The sequence below is a fragment of the Mya arenaria genome, chromosome 13 (genome assembly GCF_026914265.1).
Source record: "Mya arenaria isolate MELC-2E11 chromosome 13, ASM2691426v1".
Classification (NCBI taxonomy): domain Eukaryota; kingdom Metazoa; phylum Mollusca; class Bivalvia; order Myida; family Myidae; genus Mya; species Mya arenaria.
The window spans coordinates 37,173,578-37,198,777 of NC_069134.1; the positions used below are offsets into that span (position 1 = coordinate 37,173,578).

A 25,200-nucleotide genomic window follows, 5' to 3' on the forward strand; every position below is an offset into this window, starting at 1 on the left:
ATTAAGGGTGTTGTAAGAGAATCGGTATACAATATTGTTTTCTCCCAAAAATGACTGCCTTAAATAATAGTAAGAGTATCACCATGAATTCAATAACCTGACTGACTGATATTTAAACAACTGCCAAGCACATGCCCAATGCAGAGTAAGCTTTCCCTTTCTAGTTCTAATTATTTACAAACATTTATGAAAAATATAATCCTTAGAACCGCATATGGTCGTGTTCGTTGTCAGGTTCTACAGAGACGTTACCTGTATATCTTATCTGGATCCTCTTTCATCGACAGTAAATAGTCCCGGCCTTTCATCCCCATGACAACCACTGCCATAGCTATCATACATGCTGCAACAAACACAAACTTATTTTATTTACGAAATTTCTAAAAATATCACTATAGATTTTACACATGTTGTTACGGTCTATTCAAATGTACATTGATTCTGTTAGTAATCATAAATGAGAATGTTACACTATCATAGCAAAATAATAGTTAGCAAGGAATAAAACACCCGACGGGTAATAGAATTAGTCAACTTGTTCATTTCTCTCGTTATCAAAGTTTAAGAGCTTAAATAAACAATGATAGATTTGTGGGGGTTTTCATGAAATCGATGATTTAAGTTTAATATATGAAACGGGATGAAGTTCTGTTAAAAAAACATAAAAATATACTAGGTTGAATACAGCTCTCGTCAAGAAACCGATGCATTAGCCATAAAGGGTAACGGCTTGGAATGAGATATATGTAACCACTAAGTTTTAAAATGTTTGTCCCACATAAAAAAGGTCATTGTTTGACTCATTAGAATGTGTTCTTGTTAACACTTCATACGAGTATATCAGGTTGAGGAATCACGTGACTTAAATGGGTTTTCGCATGGGTCACCACGGGTCACAACCGATGTAAACATTCAAGTACGTGACATTAAAGCTGCACTCTCACAGATTGAACGTTTTGACAACTTTTTTTATTTTTTGTCTTGGAACGAGCCAATTTTAGCTAAAATGCATGGAAACCAGTTATATAAGACTGCTGACAAAAAAATAAGATCATAGATTTTTATATTTAAGTTCAAAAATTGATGTTTTATACATTTTTCTTAAACCGTTAGTAACGGTTTAAGCCATAAAACATTAATTTTCGAACGGAAATATGAAAATCTGCGATCTGATCTTTTGTCAGCAAACTCATATCATTGGTTTGCAGATATTTACGCAAAAATTTGCTCTTTCCAAGACAAAAAATAAAAAAAAGTTGTAAAAACGGTATATCTGTTTAAGAGTGCAGCTTTAAAGGGACTGTACACAAGATTGGCACCAAACAAAAAAAAATTCTGTAACGAATCTCAAGACAATTATTTAATAGAATATTTGATAGTCCCGCTTTGATATCATAATTGTAAAAAAGGTACCAAAATGTAAAAAAATAAAATTGTCGGAGACCTGGTTCGAACCCGTGTCGCCAAAATTGCAGTCCAGTGTTGTATCCACTGTGCTACGAAGGCTAAATCCAATAGAGTGGTATATTTAAGCTATATACTTGGTAATGTCACGTGATAGTATCGACAAGCCAATCACCCATAAGGAATGAATTCTACTAGGTAGACATACCCAGTAATCTTTTTTAATGGAAAAATACGAAATAACTGCTAAACTTAAATAAATTGTAAACTATGTGGTACTTCAGTTAGTAAGTTTCAATGCATTGTACACATTAATACCAAGCTTATGTCAGTTTTCGACACTTTTTTTGTTGCAAATTGATAATCTGGTGCACAGTTGCTTTAATTTCTAAATAACTTTTTTGACAGAAACGATATGAAAATGTATCTCAGCCTATTTCTGCTTCTACACATGTAATATATTTGCTTACTATTATTGGACTCGTCTTATAACTGCTATAATGACAATTTTGTGGTAAAATCACATATGTTTCGATGTTGTATGTTTATAAGTGTTGCCTGTTTTGCTTTGAACAACCAGACAAAATATTAAGATCATTAGCTTGGCCATAGACGGCTGAGTAATTCTTGGTCTGATAGAAAGATAAAAACTCACAGTTTTCTTCTTTATCATTTTATGGCGAGTTTGGTGTCATTTTACAGAGTTCATGTCCTGTTAAGCTTTGCACTGATCGCGTGTTTTTCACGATGAAACAGTCTTAAACATCATTGAGACATAATTATGGGCAGAATAATTCATTTAGTAAATTGGTACTTTTCGAAGTAGCAATCATTTTAAGAATGGGTGTTTTCTTGACACACTCTAATGGAAATAGTTGTTGTTAAACGCTTGTAAATCATTTAAATGTCAATAATTTAAGGATGCTTTTTGTTCATGCACGCTAGCTTATTTTACTTTATAATAAAGTTAAAGACTATTTTCACAAATGTTAAAGATCAACATGTAAACTATCAGACAGACCTTAAAAAGCTTTGTTTTGCAAAAACAGTATACACAGAATCTTGCATATACTCGACGGTTAACACTTGCATAAGTATTGTGCCTTTAATTAATAAGAAGCACTGTGTCACTAAAATCTTTCCTAACATAGCCATCAGAACAGATACAAATCAGCTGGAAGAAGATTGGCAGAATTATGTCTCGGGGCATTTTCCGGGGCATCATGAACTAATAGGACAGGGAGAACGGTTTTCTTTAAATTCCTTGCGTATCAATCAACGCTAGGAAAACCGACAGTGGCGGTAATATGGCTCGCCCTAAATAAACACTATTGGGCGTGAAACGTGCGATCAATATCTGAAGACTCAAGATCATCCTTAATGATTTAATAATAATTCTTTTCCAGTGGATAGTGTTGTCTATAAAAGAAAGATATCTTTGAGGAAAATATTGCCTTTAGGGTGAACAGTCGTGCTTTGTTCCTCGTTCCATCATTTCACATCAAAATGTACTGTGGTAAAGAAATACAGAGAGAAATCCGTGTAAAGTTGCTCTAGTTTATAGATAGTGATTTTTAATAAACATAGTAACACCATTTCCTTGTCAGTATAAAATAAATCAAGCGCGACATGGGTTTGAACATAACCTTATACAGTTTACATAACCCATCATAAAACGTAAAATCCCTAAATATAATTTCTATAATTTGGCTATTACATTTACCGAACTAATTTAACGCTTTATTCATTCAAACGTATAAACAGAATATATGGTACTTAGTTTAAACATATTTATTTTACAACGATTGTGAAACAAGTTATTACAACATTATATTAATCACTCTCGTTGGCACGATTTTATGCGAGAGTGTGGTCTTGTGTTGTGGGGGAAACCGGAGTACCTGGCAGAAACCCACTTGTCCGGCTTGGTGACCACAAACCAAACTCACATGCGCCCAGGCCGGGAATCGAACCCGGGTCGCCTAGGTGAGAAGCGAGTGCGCTAACCACTGCGCTAACCGGACAACCAAATATGGTACTTGTTTGCCTTAGTCTGCTTTTGCGTGATACAACGTATTGTTCGTGACTCAAATACCACAGGAATTAATGCTTTTCTTTGATTCAGTTGTATTACCCTCCCAAGTCGTGGAATTACATTAACACTTCCTTTCAATATTGACAATTGTGAATCAATGAGAGGAAGTTCATCGAAAACGAACGGAGCTGAACAAAAGAAATGCAATAAGCAGTGAATGAAATACATTTAATATGTTGTAATGAACCATTGATTTGGAAGATTGACGAGATTACTAGGGACAGAGTAAGAAAAGCGAAGGCTTGACAGATTTTCTAACCTTGTGTTTTGCAAAAAAAATAATTGTTGCATTTCTATGCTACGTTTGGATGTTGTTTTTTTTGCAATTTCAGAACATATAATATTAAGCTTACGTATGATAAGTATTTCATTCCTAAATTATAGACGTTTTTTGCCAATCTTATTCAATCAACAAATCTTCAAACTGGAAACTTAATTTGACATTTCATTGAAAATGCCTTAAATTTCTTCGAGAACAAATGTATTACGACTGTCTGGCATATAAAGATCTGCACAGTGATAGAATTAACCATTCGCTTTTGGAAAGTTTAATGACATGAAACAATGGATTTGACGGTACTCGATTCTAACAAAATTCAAAGTATAAGAATTTGATTTCAGCACAGGGGTTAAGGGGACCCGTCAATCGTCCCTTTTTCCTTTCACGATTTCAGGCAAATACTAGTTTGAACCACAAGTGAGCATTGTTTTGTGGACCCTTCTAAGGCGGTTACCTTAACAGTTATTGTTACATACATTTTCATGCATACTTATGTTGTTTGTATTGATTGTATTGTGAAGTTGTGTGTTCCTCGTTAAGTTTATGTTGGCTCTGTGGCTTCCATTGCAATATTAAGACGTTTGAAAGAGAAAACACAGGAAATTCCACCTAAATTTTGCAAGTAGCCGTATCATAAATGTATTACAAAGATGAGCTTGGACACTTATAAAGATTTTAAACAAGATTTTTGTAACATATAAATATACAAAAGGACCCACTGTTTTTGGAGTCTTGACCTACATTATATATATATACATGTTGGAACAGTTTGATACTGAAACATCATCTGTTCAGTTAATGTTAAATTTTGATCAGAATAAAAACGAACAAATTATATTAAACTATCGTTGTCTTGTCGAAATTGTGGAAGCGCTTTTTCTTGACGGAAAGTTTGCCAGTGACAGAACTTATCTCCAATTAGAGTTTTCTAGAGAGTTGCTTTACATCTCATATAGCATTGCTATACTAGTATTTATTTTGGAAGCAGTTTTCATGTCTGCGTTATTAAAATTGCATTGTTGAAAATACGCACCAGATGTAAACGTGAGCAGAGAGAGAATTATCAGAGCGACCCGTGAGCGATGAAGACAGCGAAGGACAAAGGCTGCAATCAAGATGACACTGCACACGATGTAGCAGAGAAGAGAGATAATACAAAACACTTGGGAGGACCGCACAAAGTCTGCAATATACCACAACATATGAGGATTTATCATGATTTATCATACATCAGTTATATTTGGCGCTGCAAATGACAAAGCGGAAATGAAGATGCTACACGACACTTGGAAGGTCTGTTCATTGTCTGAAATAAAATCAAAGTTATTATCATGCATCAGTTGTATATGGCGCTTTACATTATATAAAAGAGATAAAAATAAAATGGTACAGGACACTTTGAAGGGCAAAAAAATAGTCTGAGAGAGAAAAAGGTGAGCTTCTATCATTCATCTGTCATCATTCTGAGTAAACATATAAATCACCTCCAATGTCTGTACAAAAGCTTAAAGCTGCACTCCCACAGATTGAACGTTTTGACAACTTTTTTTGTCTTGGAATGAGCCAATTTCTGCGACAATCCACGGAAACAAGTTATATAAGACTGCTGAAAAAAAAATCGCAGATTTTTATATTTAGTTAAAAAATGATGATTTATGCATTTTTCTTAAATATTAATTTTCGAACGGAATTATGAAAATCTACGATCTGATTTGTTGTCAGCAATCTTAAATCATTGGGTTGCAGATATTTACGCAAACAAATGCTCTTACCAAGACAAAAAAAGTTGTAAAAATGGTATATCTGTGAGAGTGCAGCTTTAAATAGAAGATGGCATATGATAATTTATCCGACATCAAATTATACAGATGGGCTGATCGCACAATCAACTGAACAAGAAAACGGCGTATAGGATTTTTAAATACTTCACATTCACATTTATGAAAATTGATCATATATCAGTTATGTTTGGCGATGCGCACGATACAACTAAGGAGAAATTGGATTGAAAGCAAATAGAAGACAGCATTTTAAATAGTATCAATATATCAGTTATGCTTGGCGCTGAACACTATATGCCTCAGGAAATGATAATACACAAAACCCTATAGGCTAATGTAAAAGTCGTACATTAATGTACAGACTGTAAATAAAAACATGTAAAGTAGAGCAATTATAATAAAAGATGTTCAACGATATTGAGTATTGGCCATAAACAACATGTTGAGTTGTCTGTGCAATACATACATTACCAGCGAAGACCGTTGCTACTGTGTTCAAATCTTATATGTGTAATACTTCAACATGAAAATCAAACCCTAAGTTGTAATTACCTGGTATTTCATGCCAAGAATTGCATGCCCACGTCTTTGCAATATGCATCTGGAAACAGACTTTCCACAAAGAGATGGACACGGCACCTTCAAGACCCTGCCAAGATGTACTGAAAAGAAATGTTAGGATGTGAGTTCAGTTGGAGACATTTTAAGAAACTTTATAATGTGTCAGCTTGAATAACTTGAGTTTAATCATTCTTATGAAAGATAATAGGAAATTCAACAGGAGATCCTGATAGTTCGCTGTAATATTTTAATAAGAATTGACAAATTACATACTAGGTCGATTTTGACAAAGTATACTGTAACATTTTAAATACCTTGATATGGAAACCAGAAACAAGGTAACGCCCAGGGCAAATGTGGACACCGCTACTACCAGGAAGAAACGGTCCCCCATGGTTGATTATAGGGTGTAGCCTTCACATTGCAAGGGACTGAAATAATAATAATAGTAATAATAATAATAATAATAATAATAATAATAATAATAATAATAATAATAGTAATAGACGCTATCAAATGTTGGGACAGTAATGATAACAATCAACCGATTACTTAATTTCGTGTAAATATTATTTGATCCTAGATATTCCGAGAACAGATCTTGACCAACTTCAATGAGTAACAATGTCCATACAAATGTTTAAGAAAACGTACTTGGATGCACAGCTGACAAACATTCCATTGTATGGCATGCTTCTGTCTCATGAATAAAAGCACGATTCAATTCTAAATGTTTGTCTTTAATCAATTTTCATCATAATAGTATTTATTCATGATCAAAATAATTGAATCTCATTTCGTATGTTTCGTTGGTACATTATGGCTTTCATTTATTCCGAGACATGCTGTGTCCGGGATACAGCCATAGAATAAATGTCAGTACACCAGTGAAACTCTTGAAAGCGCTGCATGACACCACCGGATGCTAGTAGCTTCCGGATGGTGAATAACTTTTTCCGAAAGGTTATTGGATCTAGGCACAAAACACGTGCTATCAATCAATATCGACCAACCTTTGAATATCATTTATAAGGATCACCTTAGCGTTTGCACGGATGTAACGTATTCGATTCTATAAATATAATACTGAATTATGAAACTGTGATGAGATGGACGTTTAATGCTTGCCTTAACAGTCTTTCTTATCCAAAAGCATGTAACTAGGCATATAACTCAATTCCCTAGGTGATAGAACTAATGCCGTCTAATGAAAAATTGTATTTATTCACAGTAAGAACACGCAAGAGACTTATAAACGACTGGTTCTAGACACTATCGCCAGGTTCTTGCATGTGTTCATTAACATTCTCAGACAAAAATAGTAATAGTACATATGACTGGACACTCTTTCTCATCAAAATTCATAATAATTTTGTAATATGTGTATTAAGTTAACACCATACAATATCGGTTTACTATAAATAAAACGAAAAAAACAACAATAAGCTTACGAATTTGACAATATCTGGTGTGTATGATCAGGATCCGTTAAGAATAAATTGACATTGCTAGTCCAAAGTCGATTCGATTTTAAAAACAGCATTGTCAGGAAGCCGACTTATAGTTTACTAACTATTTAAATATTTAATTGATGCTCGTTACTTTTAGCAGAGGTTAAAGATTCAAATTAAGCTGAAGAATTTCAGAGAAATTGCAAATTTAATTAAGTAATTTTAATCATCGTTGGCTTTATTTATGAGAATTTAGAAGAGTAAAATTAGTTTTAAAACGGAGTGAAAAGGCGACCTTTTTCAAAATTCAAACAACAATAGTGTATCACAATGAAAAAAAATCAAGCAATGTGAAGATTTACCTCTTAATCACATTCTGGCATAATGTGTGGAAAAAAAACAACTTCTTTATCATGTGGATATACATCTTTATCTTATTGGGACATAATGCGTGAATATACTTCTTTGTCATAGTGGGGCGTTTAATAATAGGTTTTGTCTATATGCCACGGCAATATTATGATGATATACTTTTCATATAGACACGTTAATTATTTACCCTTTCTTCAAATAGCATTTGCTTTGACAACAAAAGGCTACATCATGTAACCATGGAAGGCAATATAGTGTCATTACTGTTTTCCGTCTCCGTGTCGACTGATGATGCTGATGATTTACAGTCGTTTTGCATGTTATAGTGTCTGTCTATAAAAAGGTACAAATGGTTTTATGATGGTTGTCATGCATTGATCTGATTCTGACAAGAAAATAAGAGATTCACTTGTGGACACTGCAGCGGAGGACAAAAACATTTGATTAATGAGATATATATTGTTATGTTTTGTAATATGTTCTGATGTAGTGTTACCTCATAACAGCATCGAGCGAAAAGAGGAGCCGGGGTCAAGAAAAGTGCTTCCGACAATAAAATATTTAAGAACCATGTGGTATTAATTCTATGTAAAATAAAGTAAATCTATCGTTTTTTTTGTATATGTTCATTAGATTATTTCAATTAGTACTCCATATTTAGTGCTTAAATGCATTAGACTTACTATTAAGGTACTAGCTTCTAATAATATTTTTGGATGTAAATATGAATGCAACATGTATTAATTAAATATTTAAATGCATTTGTATCTGCCCATTAATGGAATAATTCTAATGAAGAAATCTCAAGCGAAGAGTATTCTACGTATTAGTGTTATGTGTGATATTTCAAGTCCATACACGTAGCACCTAATTCTAATTTATTTCATGTTTCTAGACGATATCAATCAATGTTCTAGAAAGCAATCCCTGTTTGGATTATAAAGGAGAACGTATCTGCTTGTCACGCGTATTTTTTCAGATTCCCAATAGTTATTAGAAATTACTCAATTTTAACCAGTTTTCATTTAAAAAAAAATGATTATGTAAATTGTCAGTTGTCTTTATTTGTTGTTTTGTAACGTTCCGTGTCTCTGGTTAGTGTCTATTAGGCCTGAACCTTGTCCCTCTAAACTGAGTATTCGTTCATTGCTTGACTACTAAGATTGTCCAAACAAATAAATATTGATTGCTAGGCTGATTGATAGTGCTTTAGCTATCTACATTTGATCGCCAAAATGAAGTTTAGTTATAGTTTTTCATTATGAGTAATTCATATTTCGATTATGCATTTAGATACTTGTATTTGCCATGATAGTGTAAGTCAGAACTTATGTACACACATATCAATAATAATTTTATAATAATTTGCATAGTCTTTAAGTTCATGTTTAATCAAACCTTTGAAATTTTGATAGCATACTGCGATAATATAGTATATATTGCTAGTGCGGACGTTTGTCATGGTCATGACGAATCATAGTTTTATAACTTTGTGGATTGTCTATCAAGTTTTTAAACATAGCGTTTTGTTTTATTTTGCTTTGTATCTCTGGCAAAGAGATCCGCTGTCTTAATAAAATTAATATTATCTTATTTGCAACGTTCTAATCCAATGTCCACAGAGTATTGAGATTAATGTAATTATGGCTTTGAATGTCCTAAAGTTCTAATTCGTTTACATGATTAGTGTGGAGGCTTATTTGTATTCAGCAGCTGTCGAATGGGACTGTCAGCTCCGATCGGCAAAACTTTGATTAGATAGGAGGCTCTGACTTCGAATGATCGTTGCAATGAAAACAATTTATTGAAAAATAATATAATATCATGATTTCAAATAAAATCTAAAAAGATATGATGGTATGTTTAAAAGGAATCCAGGAAGTTTGACTTTAATTTATCTTGACGTGAATTGATTAGCTGATGTTTGTGAAATCTCGTGGAAGTCCGTACGCATGTGTAAATTTGGCTCGGTCTGTGCTCGTGAAACACAAATAGCATACACCGTTTCAAGCATAAATGATGAATGACCATTTAAAGACATTTGTCATATTCCACCAATATTAACTGCACGTAATGAAATTATTTCGTACATAATGCAAAATACAAACAAAAACGTTTTTACCTCAAAATGTGTCAGCATACTTTAACTTCCTTAATGTCCAAACACCAATATGCATAGTCATGTGTTGTTAAGTAAAAACAGTAATTTATTTACTAAGACCGTTTGTATCCATCAATTAGAGTTACAAGCATTGACGAATGATGGTTGGTATAACGCGGTAACGGTCAAGATTTTGGCCATTGACTGACCACCGTGATTGTCTTGTCGATAATCATCATGCTTGCTCTTCCAGAGTCATTAAAACAATAATGTTTTAATGTTTTATGTCTTCATGTACTTTGCTGACGATGGTTTACTTAAGCCAACAAGGTTACAGTTAGGACAAGACTTAGACTTGCCGTTCTGATTTTCTAGAGGATAACCGGCTGTACAACCCTAATGGGTCAAACAGCAGGTTATACCTTAAATTTTGTTTCAGAAGCAAAACTACATATCAGTATTAATACTTCAAAATGAAACCAAAGCGCATTAAGGGCGGTTTATGTTACTAGCGAATTGTTTCTTAAATATACTTTCATATTTCACCTTTTCAACACGTTTCATAGGCGAAGTTTCGCTAAACTGGTGTGAGATGTGACCTATTTCTACATGGGGTCGGGTACATGTCCCCTGGATGACAATATTCAGCTTTATTGTTGGACAAGCAATTGGCGCATGTCGATTTATCTATTTATAAGGGCACCGACTTCCTTACATTTTACATGAGAACAATTTATATGTCTGACATTCTTATTTTTTCGATTTTTGGAAAGAAAGTGACTGTGACTGGAAGCTACACCATAAGTTTTAAAACGTGCATTAACAAAAGTAGCAGATATATTTTACAGGCAGCATGACCCTTATATATTGCCCTTCTGATGTTATGCTCTCAGATAACGGGTCAAGTATTCTATATAAATACACAATAAGAAGGCCGTGGAGAGTTTCACCAACAACACCTCATATAGCACTACATTTTCTGGTTCGTTTCGATGACATGTTCTTCTATATCACAAGATCATCATCACAAATCATCAAAACTCTTCCATTTGTATTTTCCCCTGTTCCTTTCTAAATACTTTGCGCGACGTTAGGACTCTCAGTCCTTTGATTTTCATTCATTTTGCCTTTGTCATTCACGAAGTACAAAGCCATTGCATTTGAAAAACTCTTCAAGCTATGCCTGAAACTTCTGAAATTTATTATTCCTGATTGTAACAATCTTTCATATTTAACGCTGGGAATAGTAACACATGAAGTCGATACATATCGATTAACTTCGAATGATATTTGGATCCTTTCAAGCTTCACTCTCACAGCTTACCGTTTGACAACTTTTTTTTGTCTTGGAATGAACCAATATTTGATAAAATATCTGAAAACCATTGATTTAAGACTAGTGACAAAAGATCAGATCACAGTTTTTAATATCAACGTTTGAAAATTGAGGCAAAACGCGTTACTAACGTTTTAAGAAAGAAGATGTTTTTCGGCATAAAACGTCGTTTTTCGAACGTAAATATGAAAAACTGCAGTCGGTTCCTGATAGAGCTTTAAACGGTTGCACATATTTTACCCAGTCAGTTTTTGTTACATATTTAGAATGAAAGCTCGAAAATGATTTGGATGTTATACGTTTGCTTTAACCCCCTGTTAACTGTGCGAACAAGCTGCAACACACTCCAGACCATGCATTGCTTTAGGTGATATAACTAATGTTGTTTAATGCGAAATCGTTTTCTCTCACAAATTTAGAATACGCAGGGGACCTCTCAACGTCTGCTTTAATGTCTTCTGGTTCTGGCATGGTACATAAACTTAAAGCTGCACTTTAACAGATTGTACGTTTTGACATTATTTTGTCTGTGAAAAGGCAAGGGAACCAGTAATATTAGACTACTGAAAAAAGTAAGATCGCTGGTTATCATATTTATGTTGAAAAAATGATATTGTGTTTGTTTTTTTTCATTTTTCTTAAAGCTTTATTAAGTCATAAAACATTACGAAATATGAACATAGTTTCACACTGTGCATTGTTCACTGTTGTGAAATTTTAGCCCGTCCTGTATTTCAAATCAAACGTCAGCGCGTACAGGACATGTATACAATATCAACGACGTAAGAAATCGATGATAAACAATAACTGAGAACGTGTTTGATTGACAAGCTAGTTCTCTGATCTCGAAGATAGGAATAACACATCCTGTTTTCATTTTATGAAAGAATTGTGAAAATAGATAAAAGCCAGTATTACTTATTAGTCTTCGGGGCTGTTAACAGTCAGGTCTAAATATTATTTCATCCTTGATATTCCGTAAACCGATCTTGGCCAACTTCATTGCGAAACAATGTTCATACAATAGTCTAAAGGAAATTGGCTGCAAAACTGACAGACATTACATTGTATGCTTTGCCTGTGTCTAATGAGTAAAATCTGTTGTCACGTTTCAATTTTAAGTGTTGGTCTTTAATAATCAATTTTCATTTGTATTTATTCATGCTCAAACTCGAATATCATTTCGATGTAAAATAATGTTTTTCATTTATTCCGAGACCGGCTGTGTCGCGTTTATAGCCACAATTACAATAAATGTCATTTCACCAGTGAAACTCTTGAAAGCGCTGCATGATATTACCGGATGCTAGTAGCTTCCTGATTGAGAATAACTTTTTCCGAAAGGTTATTGGAACTAGGCACAATACACGTGCAATCAATTCATATCGATCAACCTTTGAATATCATTCGAATGGCTCATCTTAGCGCTTGCCAAAATTCAATATATTTAAATCTGAATCTTGAAACTCTGATGTGTTGGATGTTTAACGTTCGCCTTGGCAATCCTTGTCAACCAAAAGCCTGTATCTAGGTATCCAATTCCAATGCTTAGGTGATAGAACTAATGCCGTCTAATGTAAAATTGTATCTATTCACAGTAAGAGTACGCCAGGGACCTATACACGACTGATTCTAGACATTTTTGTCAGGTTCTTGCTTGTGTTCATTTACATTCTCAGACAAAAAATATTTATAATAAATATGACTGAATACTCTTTCTTATAAGACTTATTTTTCAATAATTTTGTAATATGCGTATTTAGTCAAAACATGCAATATCCGCCTACTATAAATAAATGGGGGAAAAACTTAGCTCACGATTTTGACTATGTTTGGTGTGTATGATCAAAATGATCTAGTTCCGTAAAGAATAAATTTACATTGCTAGTCCGAAATCAATTTGTTTAGACAGCAATTTCAAAAATCTGATTTCTAGTTTACTTACCATTTATATATTTAAAAGGCGTTCGTTATTTTCAGCAGAAGTTAAAGATTCAAATAATGTAGATAGTTGATGATCTTAAGAGAAATTGCAAATTTAATTTAATAAGTTTGATCATCATTGTCTTTATTAACAAGAATTTAGAACAGTAAAATTAGTTTGAAACTGGAATGAAAAAGCCACCCTTTTAAAGTTATTATAAAAAATAATATTGTATCACAATGAAAATAAAATACAAGCTATGTGTTGATATATCTCTTTATCGTATTTGGGTGTAATGTGTGGATATACTTCTTTGTTATATTGGAGCGTAAACTTTGGCTATACTTTTTATCATATTGTGGCGTAGTGTATGGACATGCCTCTATCGTATTTGGGGCATAATGTGTGGATTAACCTCTTCATCGAATTGGGACGTAATTGGCGGATAAATCTCTTTACCATATTAGGGTGTAATGAGTGGATATACTTCTTTATCATATTGGGGTGTAATGTGTGGACATATCTCTTTATACAATTGGGGCATTATGAGTGAATCCATCTCCTTATCTTGTTGGAGGGTAATGCGTGGACATATCTCATTATCATATGGGGGCATAATGTGTGGATCTATCTCTTTTATCATATTGGGGCATTATATGTGGATATACCTCTTTATCCATTGTTGGCGTTTAAAATAAGTTTACTCTTCAGCATGACTCTGTGTCATGGCATTTTCATGTCAAAATTATTTCAAAATTAGCAGATTTTTGCGCAAATATCTGTATATCAGTAATAAAAGACTAATGACAAAAGATCAGATCGCAGATTTTCATATGTCCTCTCCAAAATGGATGTTTTATGCATGTTTCTAAAATCGTTAGTAACGGTTTAAGCCATAAAACATTAAATTTGGAATGGAAATATGAAAATCAGCGACCTGATCTTTTGTCAACAGTCTTTCATCACTGGTTTGCAGATATTTACGCAAAAATCTGCTAATTCCGTGACAAAAAAAATAAAAAAAGTTGGAAAAAACGGTGAATCTGTGAGAGTGCAGCTTTAACATTGTGCCTCTAACAGGGTTTTCTTTTTGTTTTGCATATGTCTTCTGGGCTTTTGCTGTATATTACATCGCTTTATCTCATGAATATAATAATTCTGATAAAGAATTTGCCTGCAAAATGCAATACGTATTAGTGCTTTGTGTGATAGTTCAAGTGCATACTCCAAGCAGCAAATAGTAATTCGTTATTCATCATTCATGTTAATAGAATATACGAAAGCAACTCCTGCTGGGATAATAAACGAGAACGTATCTGCGTGTCAGCCTGTTTTGCTACCTTAATAACTTTTTGACATACGCAATTACAGCGTTTGTTGCCCTTCGAAAGGAACTGTTTTCATGATGAAATTTTGTTTCCAAGTTTAAACTATGATTTTATGCTTATAATAATTTGCATAGTCTTTAAGTTCACGTTGAGTATAACTTGTTAACATTAAGTAATGATGGCATGGCGCATTGCTTTGTATCTCTGGCAAGCTGATCCGCTGTACAGGCTATGTCATAATAAAATTAGTATTATCTAATTTGCAACGGTCTAACCTAATGTCCACAGAGTATTGAGATTAATGTTGTTATGGCTTTGAATGTCCTAAAGTTCTAATTCGTTTCCATGATTAGTGTGGAGGCTTATTTGTATTCAGCAGCTGTCGAATGGGACTGTCAGCTTTGTTCATCAAAACTGCTGATTAGATATGAGGCTCTGACTTCAAATGCTCATTGCAACGAAAACAATTTATTGATAATATTATAGGATTATGACCTCAAATGAAATAAAATCAAAAAAGATATGATGGTATTTTAAAAAGGAATCTAATAAGTTTTACTTTAATCTATCTTGACGTGAATTGACAAAGCTTTTATTTTGAGACCTTAAGGATGTCCGTACGCATACGCAACCTTGATACACAAAAACATGACACCATTTCAAACATTAATGATGAATGGCCATAGTAAGACATTTGTAATATTCAATCAAAACTAAGCGCACGTTATTTCGAACATATCGCAAAATACAAACAAAATCATTTTTAAGTCAGAATATGTCAACATACTTATACTTCATAAATGTCCGAAAACTATTATGCTGACTGGGCTAATAGTCTTGCGTTGATCAGTAAAATTAGGGATTCACTATTTTAAAGCAATGTTCTGAAACCTGGCCTAGCCTGGCCTGACCTGCTTACGCAGCATTTGGAGTCAGGCCAGGTCTGGAAAATTGAAGTTTTGTGGCTAAATATATGAGTTTTTTGGCATAAAATGTCAATTTTCGAACGAAAAAATGAAAAACTGCAATCTCATCCTTTGTCAGCAGTCTTATATCACCGAGTCTTAGACATTTACGCAAACAAATGGCTGACAAAAGAAAGTTCTCGATATAGTCCATCTGTGCGAGAGCAGCTTTAAACGGTTGCACGTATTAAACCCAGTCAGTTTTATACATATTTGTAATGAAAGCTCGAAAATGATGGATGTTATACGCGTGCTGTAACTGTCAATTCACCGCGATCAAGAAACTACACACTCCAGACCATTTATTGCTTTCGGTGATATAACTAATGTTGTTTAATGCGAATTCGTTTTCTCTCACAAATTTAGAATACATAGGGGACCTCTCAACGTTTGGTTCCAGACACTTCCTCCTGGTTCTGGCATGGTACATTAACTTAAAGATCATGCACATTTACTCCCAACTAAGATGTGCCACAATTAATAAAATTATCTAAATTTACCGGAAAGGATGACTAAATATCGAAAACAATGGTTCTTATGAAGGATACCGTGTTTAATTTGAAAGAAAGGTGCAGAAAACATGGTATTTCTACCTTATTAAACGAAAGTTGACCACTGAAATTTTTTAAGGACCCACCAGTCATTTAATATTTGATGCGTTTTCAACTATTAAATACACGGTTACAATCTTGTCATCAGTAATTAATATTTTCCATAAATGCATTTTAGTAAGTAATGAATGTTTTATCACTCAACATTTATGTTTGTTAAACATGTGTATGTATATTATACCAGTAAATACCTCTTAATGGCATATAATTAAAAGAAAAGAACATGTATTAAAGAGATATTCATTGATACAGTATTCACTATACTAGGACATTCCGTTGAGTGGGATATTGGAAGTCCTGCCTTTGAGCCGTATATGTATTGCGTGTTTCAGACAGTCATTCACCGACGTCCGAGAAAGCAATCCCTGATGAACAATGAACAAAAACGTATTTGATTGACATTCTTTTTTTCTGATCTCGAAGATAAGACAAACACATCCAGTTTTCATTTTATGATAAAATTGTGTCAATAGATAAAAGCCAGTTTTACTTACTAATCGTCTGTGCTTTAATCAGTCTAAAGGGTCGTATCTGTGAAAATTAAAAAAAAAGATATTTATGTTGTGCAAGTTTGACTAGTTTGCTCATTTAAACGATTCGATTTATTGATAAATATGAATGCGAACTTAAAGATGCACTCTTACTCTCATATAAGATTGACCACATTTAAGAATATCGTTTTGATAATCCAAAAAAGGATGAATAAATGTCGAAAACAATTGTTCTTATGAAGGATACCTAGTTTAGTTTGAAATAAATAATATAATTTGAATAAGAGTGTCACTTTAGTTTTATTGTTAAAACATTATTTGTCTATCGTTTATCTTAAAAACATTTTGTTTTAATTGGATAGGGTTGTGTCAGTATTTTTCAGGTTGAGAACAAGTCAATTTTTTCAGTAAGACTAAAGTCATATTATTTCTATGGTAGTTCTTTGTTATCAATCTTCTTACTAAAGCACTTGAAAACAGTTGTATCTTTATATATGGAATGTTACCATGTTCAGTCTATTATATATTTTGGTCAAATTCACAAATAAATGAGACACGCATTTTTACATATAATTAACTAATAGATATATATATTATTTTGTTTTGTATTTTTTGCTTGTAATTTCGATTTATTAAAAAAAAAAGATTAAATGTTTGTATTTATTTATTTATTTATTTATTGTCTTTTTGTACAATTTTCGGCAACAAGAGTATATGATTTTCTGGTTGATCAATGTTTTGGTCTGTTTTATCATTAAATTGCAGTATATAAAATTATGTTATTCTTATCGTTCCTATTATTTGGCCTATACGTTGCCCAAAAGCATTCTATGATGTGCTAAACACAGCAAAGCACCCCAGTACATTCAAATGATGCACTCTAACTCCCAAATAAGATGTACCACAATTAATACAATTGATTTAATTTACTGAATAGGATGAATACATATCGAAAACAATATGTTTATGGAGGATACCGTGTTTAATTAGAAAGAAAGGTGCAGAAAACACGGTATTTCTACCTTATGAGACGACAATTGATCGCTGTAAATCTTTTAGGACCCACCAGTCATTTTTATATTTGTGCGTTTACAGCTTTTAAATACACGGTTACAATGTTGTTGTAAGTAATTAATATTATCCATAAATGTATTATTTAGTAAATAGTTAATGGCTTATCACTCAAAATTTAAGTTTGTGATACATACGTATGTATAGATTTTAGATACGACTATCACTTAAAAATAATGAAAACAAAACATTGTTTCCACAAAACCTTCTAAAGAGGACAGAAATATGGGAATTCGATGATTTTCTACAATTGAGCAACAAAATACAGAAAAGTTTTCTGATTGTCATCATGAATTATTTAAAGAATTCACGTTTCAATTACACTTTTATGTTTCATACTTTATTCGACATTATGCATACTTATTAAGTTAAACGCATCTGGTTGCCGTAATGAGTAATGCCAATGCATGAAAATTATTACAGCAGTTTAAACTTTTGAAAGTGATATTTGCTGATCATGAACATGATATGGACAAGTGGTCTCTGGGGTGGTATTCAGTAATCAACTTATGTCAACCTTATGGCTATATATCATTTACTTCAGTCACTTTGTCAGGTATGAATAACACGTAATCCGACTACATCGTTCTTAGATCCAATTAAGACCAATATAGAATACCAGCCCTGGGCTGCACTCAAAATGATTTATCTTTAAAAACGAGGGACAAAATATATGGGGGTTTTCTATTCGTGAGTACACATCTCATACGTGGAACTTGGATATTGAAAGTGACATGCGTTATTTTGTCTTTTTTCCCCAATGCAGACATGTCGTGATACCTTTGAAAAGAGGTTTTAACTTGGTACATCTGTAATTATTTGATATTGTTACTAATGTTTAAAAATCTATATTTGCCAAAAGCCTAATATGCAATGTTCTCTCTCAAATGTTCACAGTGTATCAAGGGACTTATTTGTATTGAGCAACTGGTATTTCTGTTGAATAAAATGGTACTCAAATATCCGTAATATTCTGGGCTGGTATTCAATATTGGTCTTCATTGGATCTAAGAAATATGTAGCTAATCGGGTTACGTTTTATTAATAACCGACCAACAGATTGAATGAAGTCAATGATGTATGACCTTAAGATAAACTTAAGTTGAATCTTGCATACCTTGAATTAATATCATTTTCGTGACACACTACACACGGTTTACGCAATGAATAACTTATATAATACACGTTGGATTATTTTATTATAAACTAAGTAATATTTAACGTGTTTATGTTTGAATTACAAGACCATTAATTCGACACTAATTCTGCTCAATCCAGGCACTGCCCGGCTTTCTTAATAATCGTTTAGTTTTGCAAAGGTAATGCGATGGTCTACATTCTACCAGTATGCATACGTGAAACGCTAAGAAATCCGCTTAACAAAAACAGTTTACAACTTAAGGGAAATTTGGCAATATATTCCGCCAAAGGTTCTATAGATGATTAAATAAGAATCCTTCTGGCGATCCCACTTACGGGGGCATGAATGTAAACCCTTAACTATTAAAACACAGATGCATTTCGATCGAACAAGGGTGCTGGTACACTCCGTAATATTAGTAGCTTAGCTGTTTTTTTTGTGTTTTTTTTATTTGATCTCATGTTAAAGACAACTTTATTGTAACTAAATGCATTTTGTTAAATGTCCATATCTGACCTATATTTCCAAATATATCAACCATTCCCCAGTTGAATGCTTAGTATTACAGTAATATAGGCGGGTAAAGCCTAAAATCCATCATTTGTTAGGTAAACTAGGACTTAATTAGGACCGTTTTCACGCATCGATCGCGGAGTTTAGAAAACAAGAAGGAAAAAGTGATGGATGGTGTGGCTAACGAGGTCACGGTCAAAGACAGCCTTTTACTGGCCTCCCTGATTCTCTGGTCGATAACCATCATGCTATTTTAGAACCTTAAAGAGAAACATTTTGCTGATTGAAATAAGTGTAATGTGGTGACGATAATCTTCCTTCATCCTGAGTTACAGAAATAATTATACTGTAATGGTAAATCTAAACCGCCTTTCAATTAGAACCAAATCATATCCACTGGTTGATTGATAGTTGGTCTAAGGAGGTCATTTCGGCAAAATAGAAATCAATCTTAGATGTATAAGGACGGTATAGAACGTCAGAAATTTTTACATCCAACTACGCTGCAAGTAGATTGCGGAGTTATTATTTCAATTTAGCATTTAAGCATAATAACTTTTTCTTAAAAATATTAATTATTTAGGCAATAATTTACTTCACTGGCAATCAATTTAAACAAAGTTGTACAAAATACAAGTTAAAACACTACAATTAATTAATATTTTTATTTAAAATTTTACGAACTACTTTGAATGATTTATCGGCAAACATCCGAGAATTGTTTTGATGGCAAATGGCCGAGGTTTTCCGAATGCATTATTGTCTAATCGAAACCCATCTAAAATATGCTCGGCCTGATCTATTAAACATGTTATTCTTTGAAGTCTTGCACCTTCTGGTTATTACTAGTACAAACAATTAAAGCTGCACTCTTACTCCCAAATAAGATGTACCACAATTAATACAATTGTTTTAATTCATCAAAAGGATGAATAAATATCAAAAACAATTGTTCTTATGAAGGAAACCGTGTTTAATTTGGACGAAAGGTGCAAAAACACGGTATTTCTGTGAATCTTTTAGGACCGACAAGTAATTTAATATGTGTGCATTTTCAGCTATTAAATACACCGTTACAATATTGTTATCAGTAATTGATAAATTCCATAAATGCATTATTAAGTAAGTAATTAAAGGTTTATCACTCCAAATTTATGTTTGTAATACATGTATATATATTGCCTGTTATTTTAAATATAGACAATTCAAGAATTGTAATGTAATTTTAGTTATAAGTCTTATTATTTTTTTATATCTTATGTTTGTATAACAATATCAAACAAAAGTGCATCTAGAGCGGCATACATCATTTACGAAACGAATGGACAAAATACTTCAATTTAAGAAAATCAATATAATATAGAAACTGCATACGTATTGGTGACTCCTGTCGTGTGATTAGCTGAGATCTAAGAAAAGGGAGAATTATGTAGCCTAACGGTCTAAAACAAGCACCGTGATCTTTATTAATTGCCCGTCTGGGATCAAGTTTCAGACGTCGTGTCAGATTGTGTTTACATACGCCAGGAGTAGGCACTGGGGACTTTTACTAAAAGTGCATAACAGTCATGTGAGGCTCTATGTTTCCTGATACTTTTTTTTTACTTTTTAAGTATCAACAGGCTTGCATTTACTTCAGACAAATGTTTTTAAAATACAACCTTCCTTTTCAGCCAATGGAATTGCAGGTAGGTAATCATTTAGTTCTAGGCATTATCAACTAATTTCTTTTGTTTTGATTAAAAATATGACTGTGAACTTTACATAGTTTGTAGTTAAAACTAATATTACTTCAAAAATGCACAGTTTCTAACACATTCTTTGGAAACCATAATGCTTTAAATATTCACTGCCCAATTTCCTGTAGCACCCTGTCCCTTTCCTGAAGCACCCTGTCCTTTTTCTGTAGCACCCTGTCCTTTTTAAAACCTGGCTAAAACACCAATTATATTTTTTTTATATAATAATTTGTTGAAAAAAAATAAGCCTTTTATTTCACATCCACCGGTATTCAGTTTACAGTAAACCATATTTACATAGAATACAACATATATCAAGTACAAAACCATACATGTGAGTTCCAACGTGTGATAAATATAATATTAACAAATTCCTTCTAATGCATTGGACATTTAAGCTTAGGAATTCGTGCAAAAACAGAAGCTTTTTAAAAAAATAACTTATTTTATGCAAGCCAACACTCGCTTCACACACATCAGATCCAGAAGATCGATAGAAGATAGATAGTTAGATATATAAGTGTTGTTGATTTGCTTTTGCTCTTTTGACCAAATAGCTATGATGAGCATAGTTTATGCGTATCTTCGCTCTTTAATCCACTTCGTTGTTAATATCAATTGGTGCTCAAACAATGTAATAAAATTCAATATTATCGATGTCCATACTGATTCAATTTTCTTTTAATTTTGCCCCTGTCCCTCCCGGGATCCAAATCAATTGCATCAGAGAACCCCTTGAAAGCGCTGTATGACACTACCGGAAGTTAGTAGCTTCCGGACTGGTAATTACTTTTTCTGAAAGGATTTTAGACCCGGGATATAGAAGTGTAATCGATACTATCGATTTAGCTTTTATTTTCAATGGTGTCTATGATAGTTTTTTGTATAATGTGAGGTAATGTGTAACATAATGAGCTGGGGGGAAATGCTTGAAAATGAACTTTTTGTATGTCATAGCTTGATCGCTAATCTTTTTCAAAACTGTCGTTTGTAACACATAATAAATCAAAATATTTAACGAGTTTAAGATAATTAGTTTGATCATCGAATTCATTAGATTTTTAAAGCATACGGTCACTAGTTCAAAACTGATGTGAAAAACTACAGAAACAAGATCAGAAGCAAAATTTTTAGACATAAACCCGGTTTAACGGCACTGGGTAAACGCCAAAGACATAGAACACAAAAACAAAAAATCACAAACAAGAAACATGGAAGAACAGCACAAAACTCCACTCTATATATATTGTATGCATGCTGTCATAAGCAATGCTTGACGAATAGAGAAAACGTAATTAAAAGTCAAAAAGGTATTTGTTCACGTCTTTATTAAAAAATTATCATAATTCAGGGACGCGTGAATATAATAGAATGACTAATTGATCTAAAGGTTTTTTTATAAATAGTAAATTATGTATCCAAACATTATAATCCTATAAGAGCGACTCTTATCTAGTATCATGAAATCTTGCTGGTGGCATTTTGACCTTTATGACATACATCTCTATCAATTTTTATTAAATAAACAAGCCGTTAGTTGTTGGTATCAGCAAATTACACTTCTATGCAATTCATTTCTGTGGACAAAGCATTGAAATTACAGTAGCTTTGATGACTTCGAAATTGGAAATTTGGCATTACGGTCAGACCATAAGCAGCATGATACGCATTTATAGTTTATTAAGGATCATGGTCTCATACGCCAACTCAGAAATTCTAAACAATACGTAGTGAAAAGGTAGTACTGATAAAGACTTTACTAACATTGCTTCATAAAATAACGTCTGCTCGCACGTTTCTTTATCATGTAATTATACAGTATGATCATTATAGCACTGATAACCAGGCAAACATTAAGATGCACTTTTACTCCCAAATAAGATGTACCACAATTAAAACAATTGTTTTCATTTACCGTAAAGGATAACTAATTATCCAAAACATTGGTTCTTATGAAGGATATGGTGTTTAATTTGAAAGAAAGGTGCAGAAAAAATCGGTATTCATCCCTTATAAGACGATAGTTGATCACTGTAATTCTACCAGTCAAATAATATTTGTGCGATTGAGCTATTAGATACACGGTTACAATCTTGTTGTCAGTAATTTGTACTTCTCATAAATGCATTACATGGTAATGGTCAAAGGTTTATGTGTGTTATACCCGTGCATTTATTGACTTTTTTAAAGTGTTGCTTTGATTAGCCACACTTTAAATTTAAACTTTAAATGATGTTAACGTGTTTCCTCTTCATATTTCTTGATTGCTAAATGACACTGTTTAATATTTGATTATAAACAGCTCGTTGCAAAACAACACGTTGATTGATTGCGATTTTTACATGCACATTAATGATCAGTCAAGTGTTGATTTCACTTTGCCTGTTGGTCCTCTCTCAGTCGTATTTGTTCGTGCTCAAACTAATTAAATGTGACATTGTCCTAATGGTATAATGATTCCATTTTTTGTCCTTATCATCTCAGAAACACAGTTCCATTACATCAGCCAAACGCTATAAAGGGTTGCGTGACATCGCCGGAAGTCAGTAGTTTCTTGATGAGCAAAAATAGAATAAGGACTTTCTCTGGTAGGATATTGTAACTGTGCTCTAAAAATACAATCGATACGTATCGATCAAACTAACTGCTGTTGTTTGTTTTCTATGATGGTTTTATGTTTAATGTATAAACATAATAAGCTGACATAACTCTTGCAAAATAGCATTGTGTACGTTCCAGTTCGTCTGAGAGTATTTTTTTTAACCTGTAATAAACTCTGATATTTAACAGGTTTTGATTTATCAGTTCATATTTGTTATTTTTTGGCGTTATTCTTTATTGATTTCAAGTTGATGCAAATGAATAATTGATCTAAAAGTTATTGTTGTTTTTTAAGTAGTAAAATATGTATTCCAAAAATACTAGAGTCAAGCAATCTTGCTTATGGCATTTTGACGTTGCAATTGTATCAAAATCTCTTTAATTATAAAATAAACAGTCCGTAAGCAGTGTCCAATTTTGGCATGAACATTGTCATTACTACTAGCTTTAATAAACTTCAATGTACTTATATGCACATCATTGGTGTGATCAAAGCGGTAAAATTGCGTGAGTATCGACTAAGGGATCGGAAATAAGTAGTAATATGGTACGAAATTAAGCAGCATGCTCCTTATATATACTACATCTGGGATTATTTTTTCAGCAGCCGGGTCAGATATTCTAAACTTATACTGTGAGTAGGCGATTGTAACTTTGACTAACGATGCATTAAAGAACAACGTTTGTTGGCACGTTTCTTGAACATTTTCTTAATATATCATAATCATTGCAACAATGGTTGGAATTAACCATCCACGTACACACTTTAAATGATATAATGTTTTATGTCTTCCTTGTGAGAATTCATATCAAAGCTTGTCGTGAAAACAAGTGATTTTGCGTTCATCATTTTCACAATGTTTTAAAATGGGTCCTTTCAAATGTTTTCGATGTCCAACTGTTTTCGATGTCCAGGCATAAGTGTTTTCGATGTTCAATTGTTTTCGATGTCCAGGCATTAATATTAATGATCAGCCAAGTTTTCGATCACTTTGCCTTTTTTGGTCCTCTCTCAGTAAAATCGATATACTACAGATATTATGATCATACACATGCGTTATCGAGTTTATTTGTTTGATCTTTCATCTGTATCAAGTCTGAATCAAAGGCAAGCCGAATTCAAAGTGGAAATGTCAGTTTTTGTTTAAATGAAGAAAAATAAATTGCCAAATATTGTACCAAAGTATAAAGTACAGCTCTTAAGAAAGTTGGGTAATACAACACCGCCAGGCTGGGTATTCAGCGGCCGTTCGTTTTCACGCATTCTTGTTTGTTTTGCAAGTGGCGACTGACGCCTAATTCCACAGCGTGGCTTAACGACGGGACGCTTTAGGGGTAGTCTCAAGATAGCAGTTTCAAAAAAGCAGTTTCAGGGGGCGCCTCAAATATATTTAATCTTAATCAATTGTATCTATTCGTCCTCAAACTTACTGAA

The 25,200-nt window shown here is 33.1% G+C and overlaps 1 protein-coding gene across 3 annotated transcripts in view; it reads right to left on the minus strand.

Moving 5' to 3' along the window:
- The window catches only part of LOC128214815 (uncharacterized), a 52,995-nt gene that overhangs the window by 2,359 nt on the left and 25,436 nt on the right, over positions 1-25,200 (minus strand). Inside the window, exons 1-5 of one of the 3 annotated variants that reach the window (XM_052921484.1) lie at positions 16,704-16,742; positions 6,436-6,552; positions 6,113-6,222; positions 4,813-4,962; positions 253-343 (exon numbers count right to left, since the gene is read on the minus strand). In XM_052921484.1, coding sequence (XP_052777444.1) covers positions 253-343; positions 4,813-4,962; positions 6,113-6,222; positions 6,436-6,515 — 431 coding nt within the window. In that variant the 5' untranslated portion in view covers positions 6,516-6,552; positions 16,704-16,742. Of the gene's footprint in view, positions 1-252; positions 344-4,812; positions 4,963-6,112; positions 6,223-6,435; positions 6,553-6,673; positions 6,733-16,703; positions 16,743-25,200 lie in introns of those variants that run through there. The other 2 variants (XM_052921485.1, XM_052921483.1) reach the window with 2 other exon arrangements.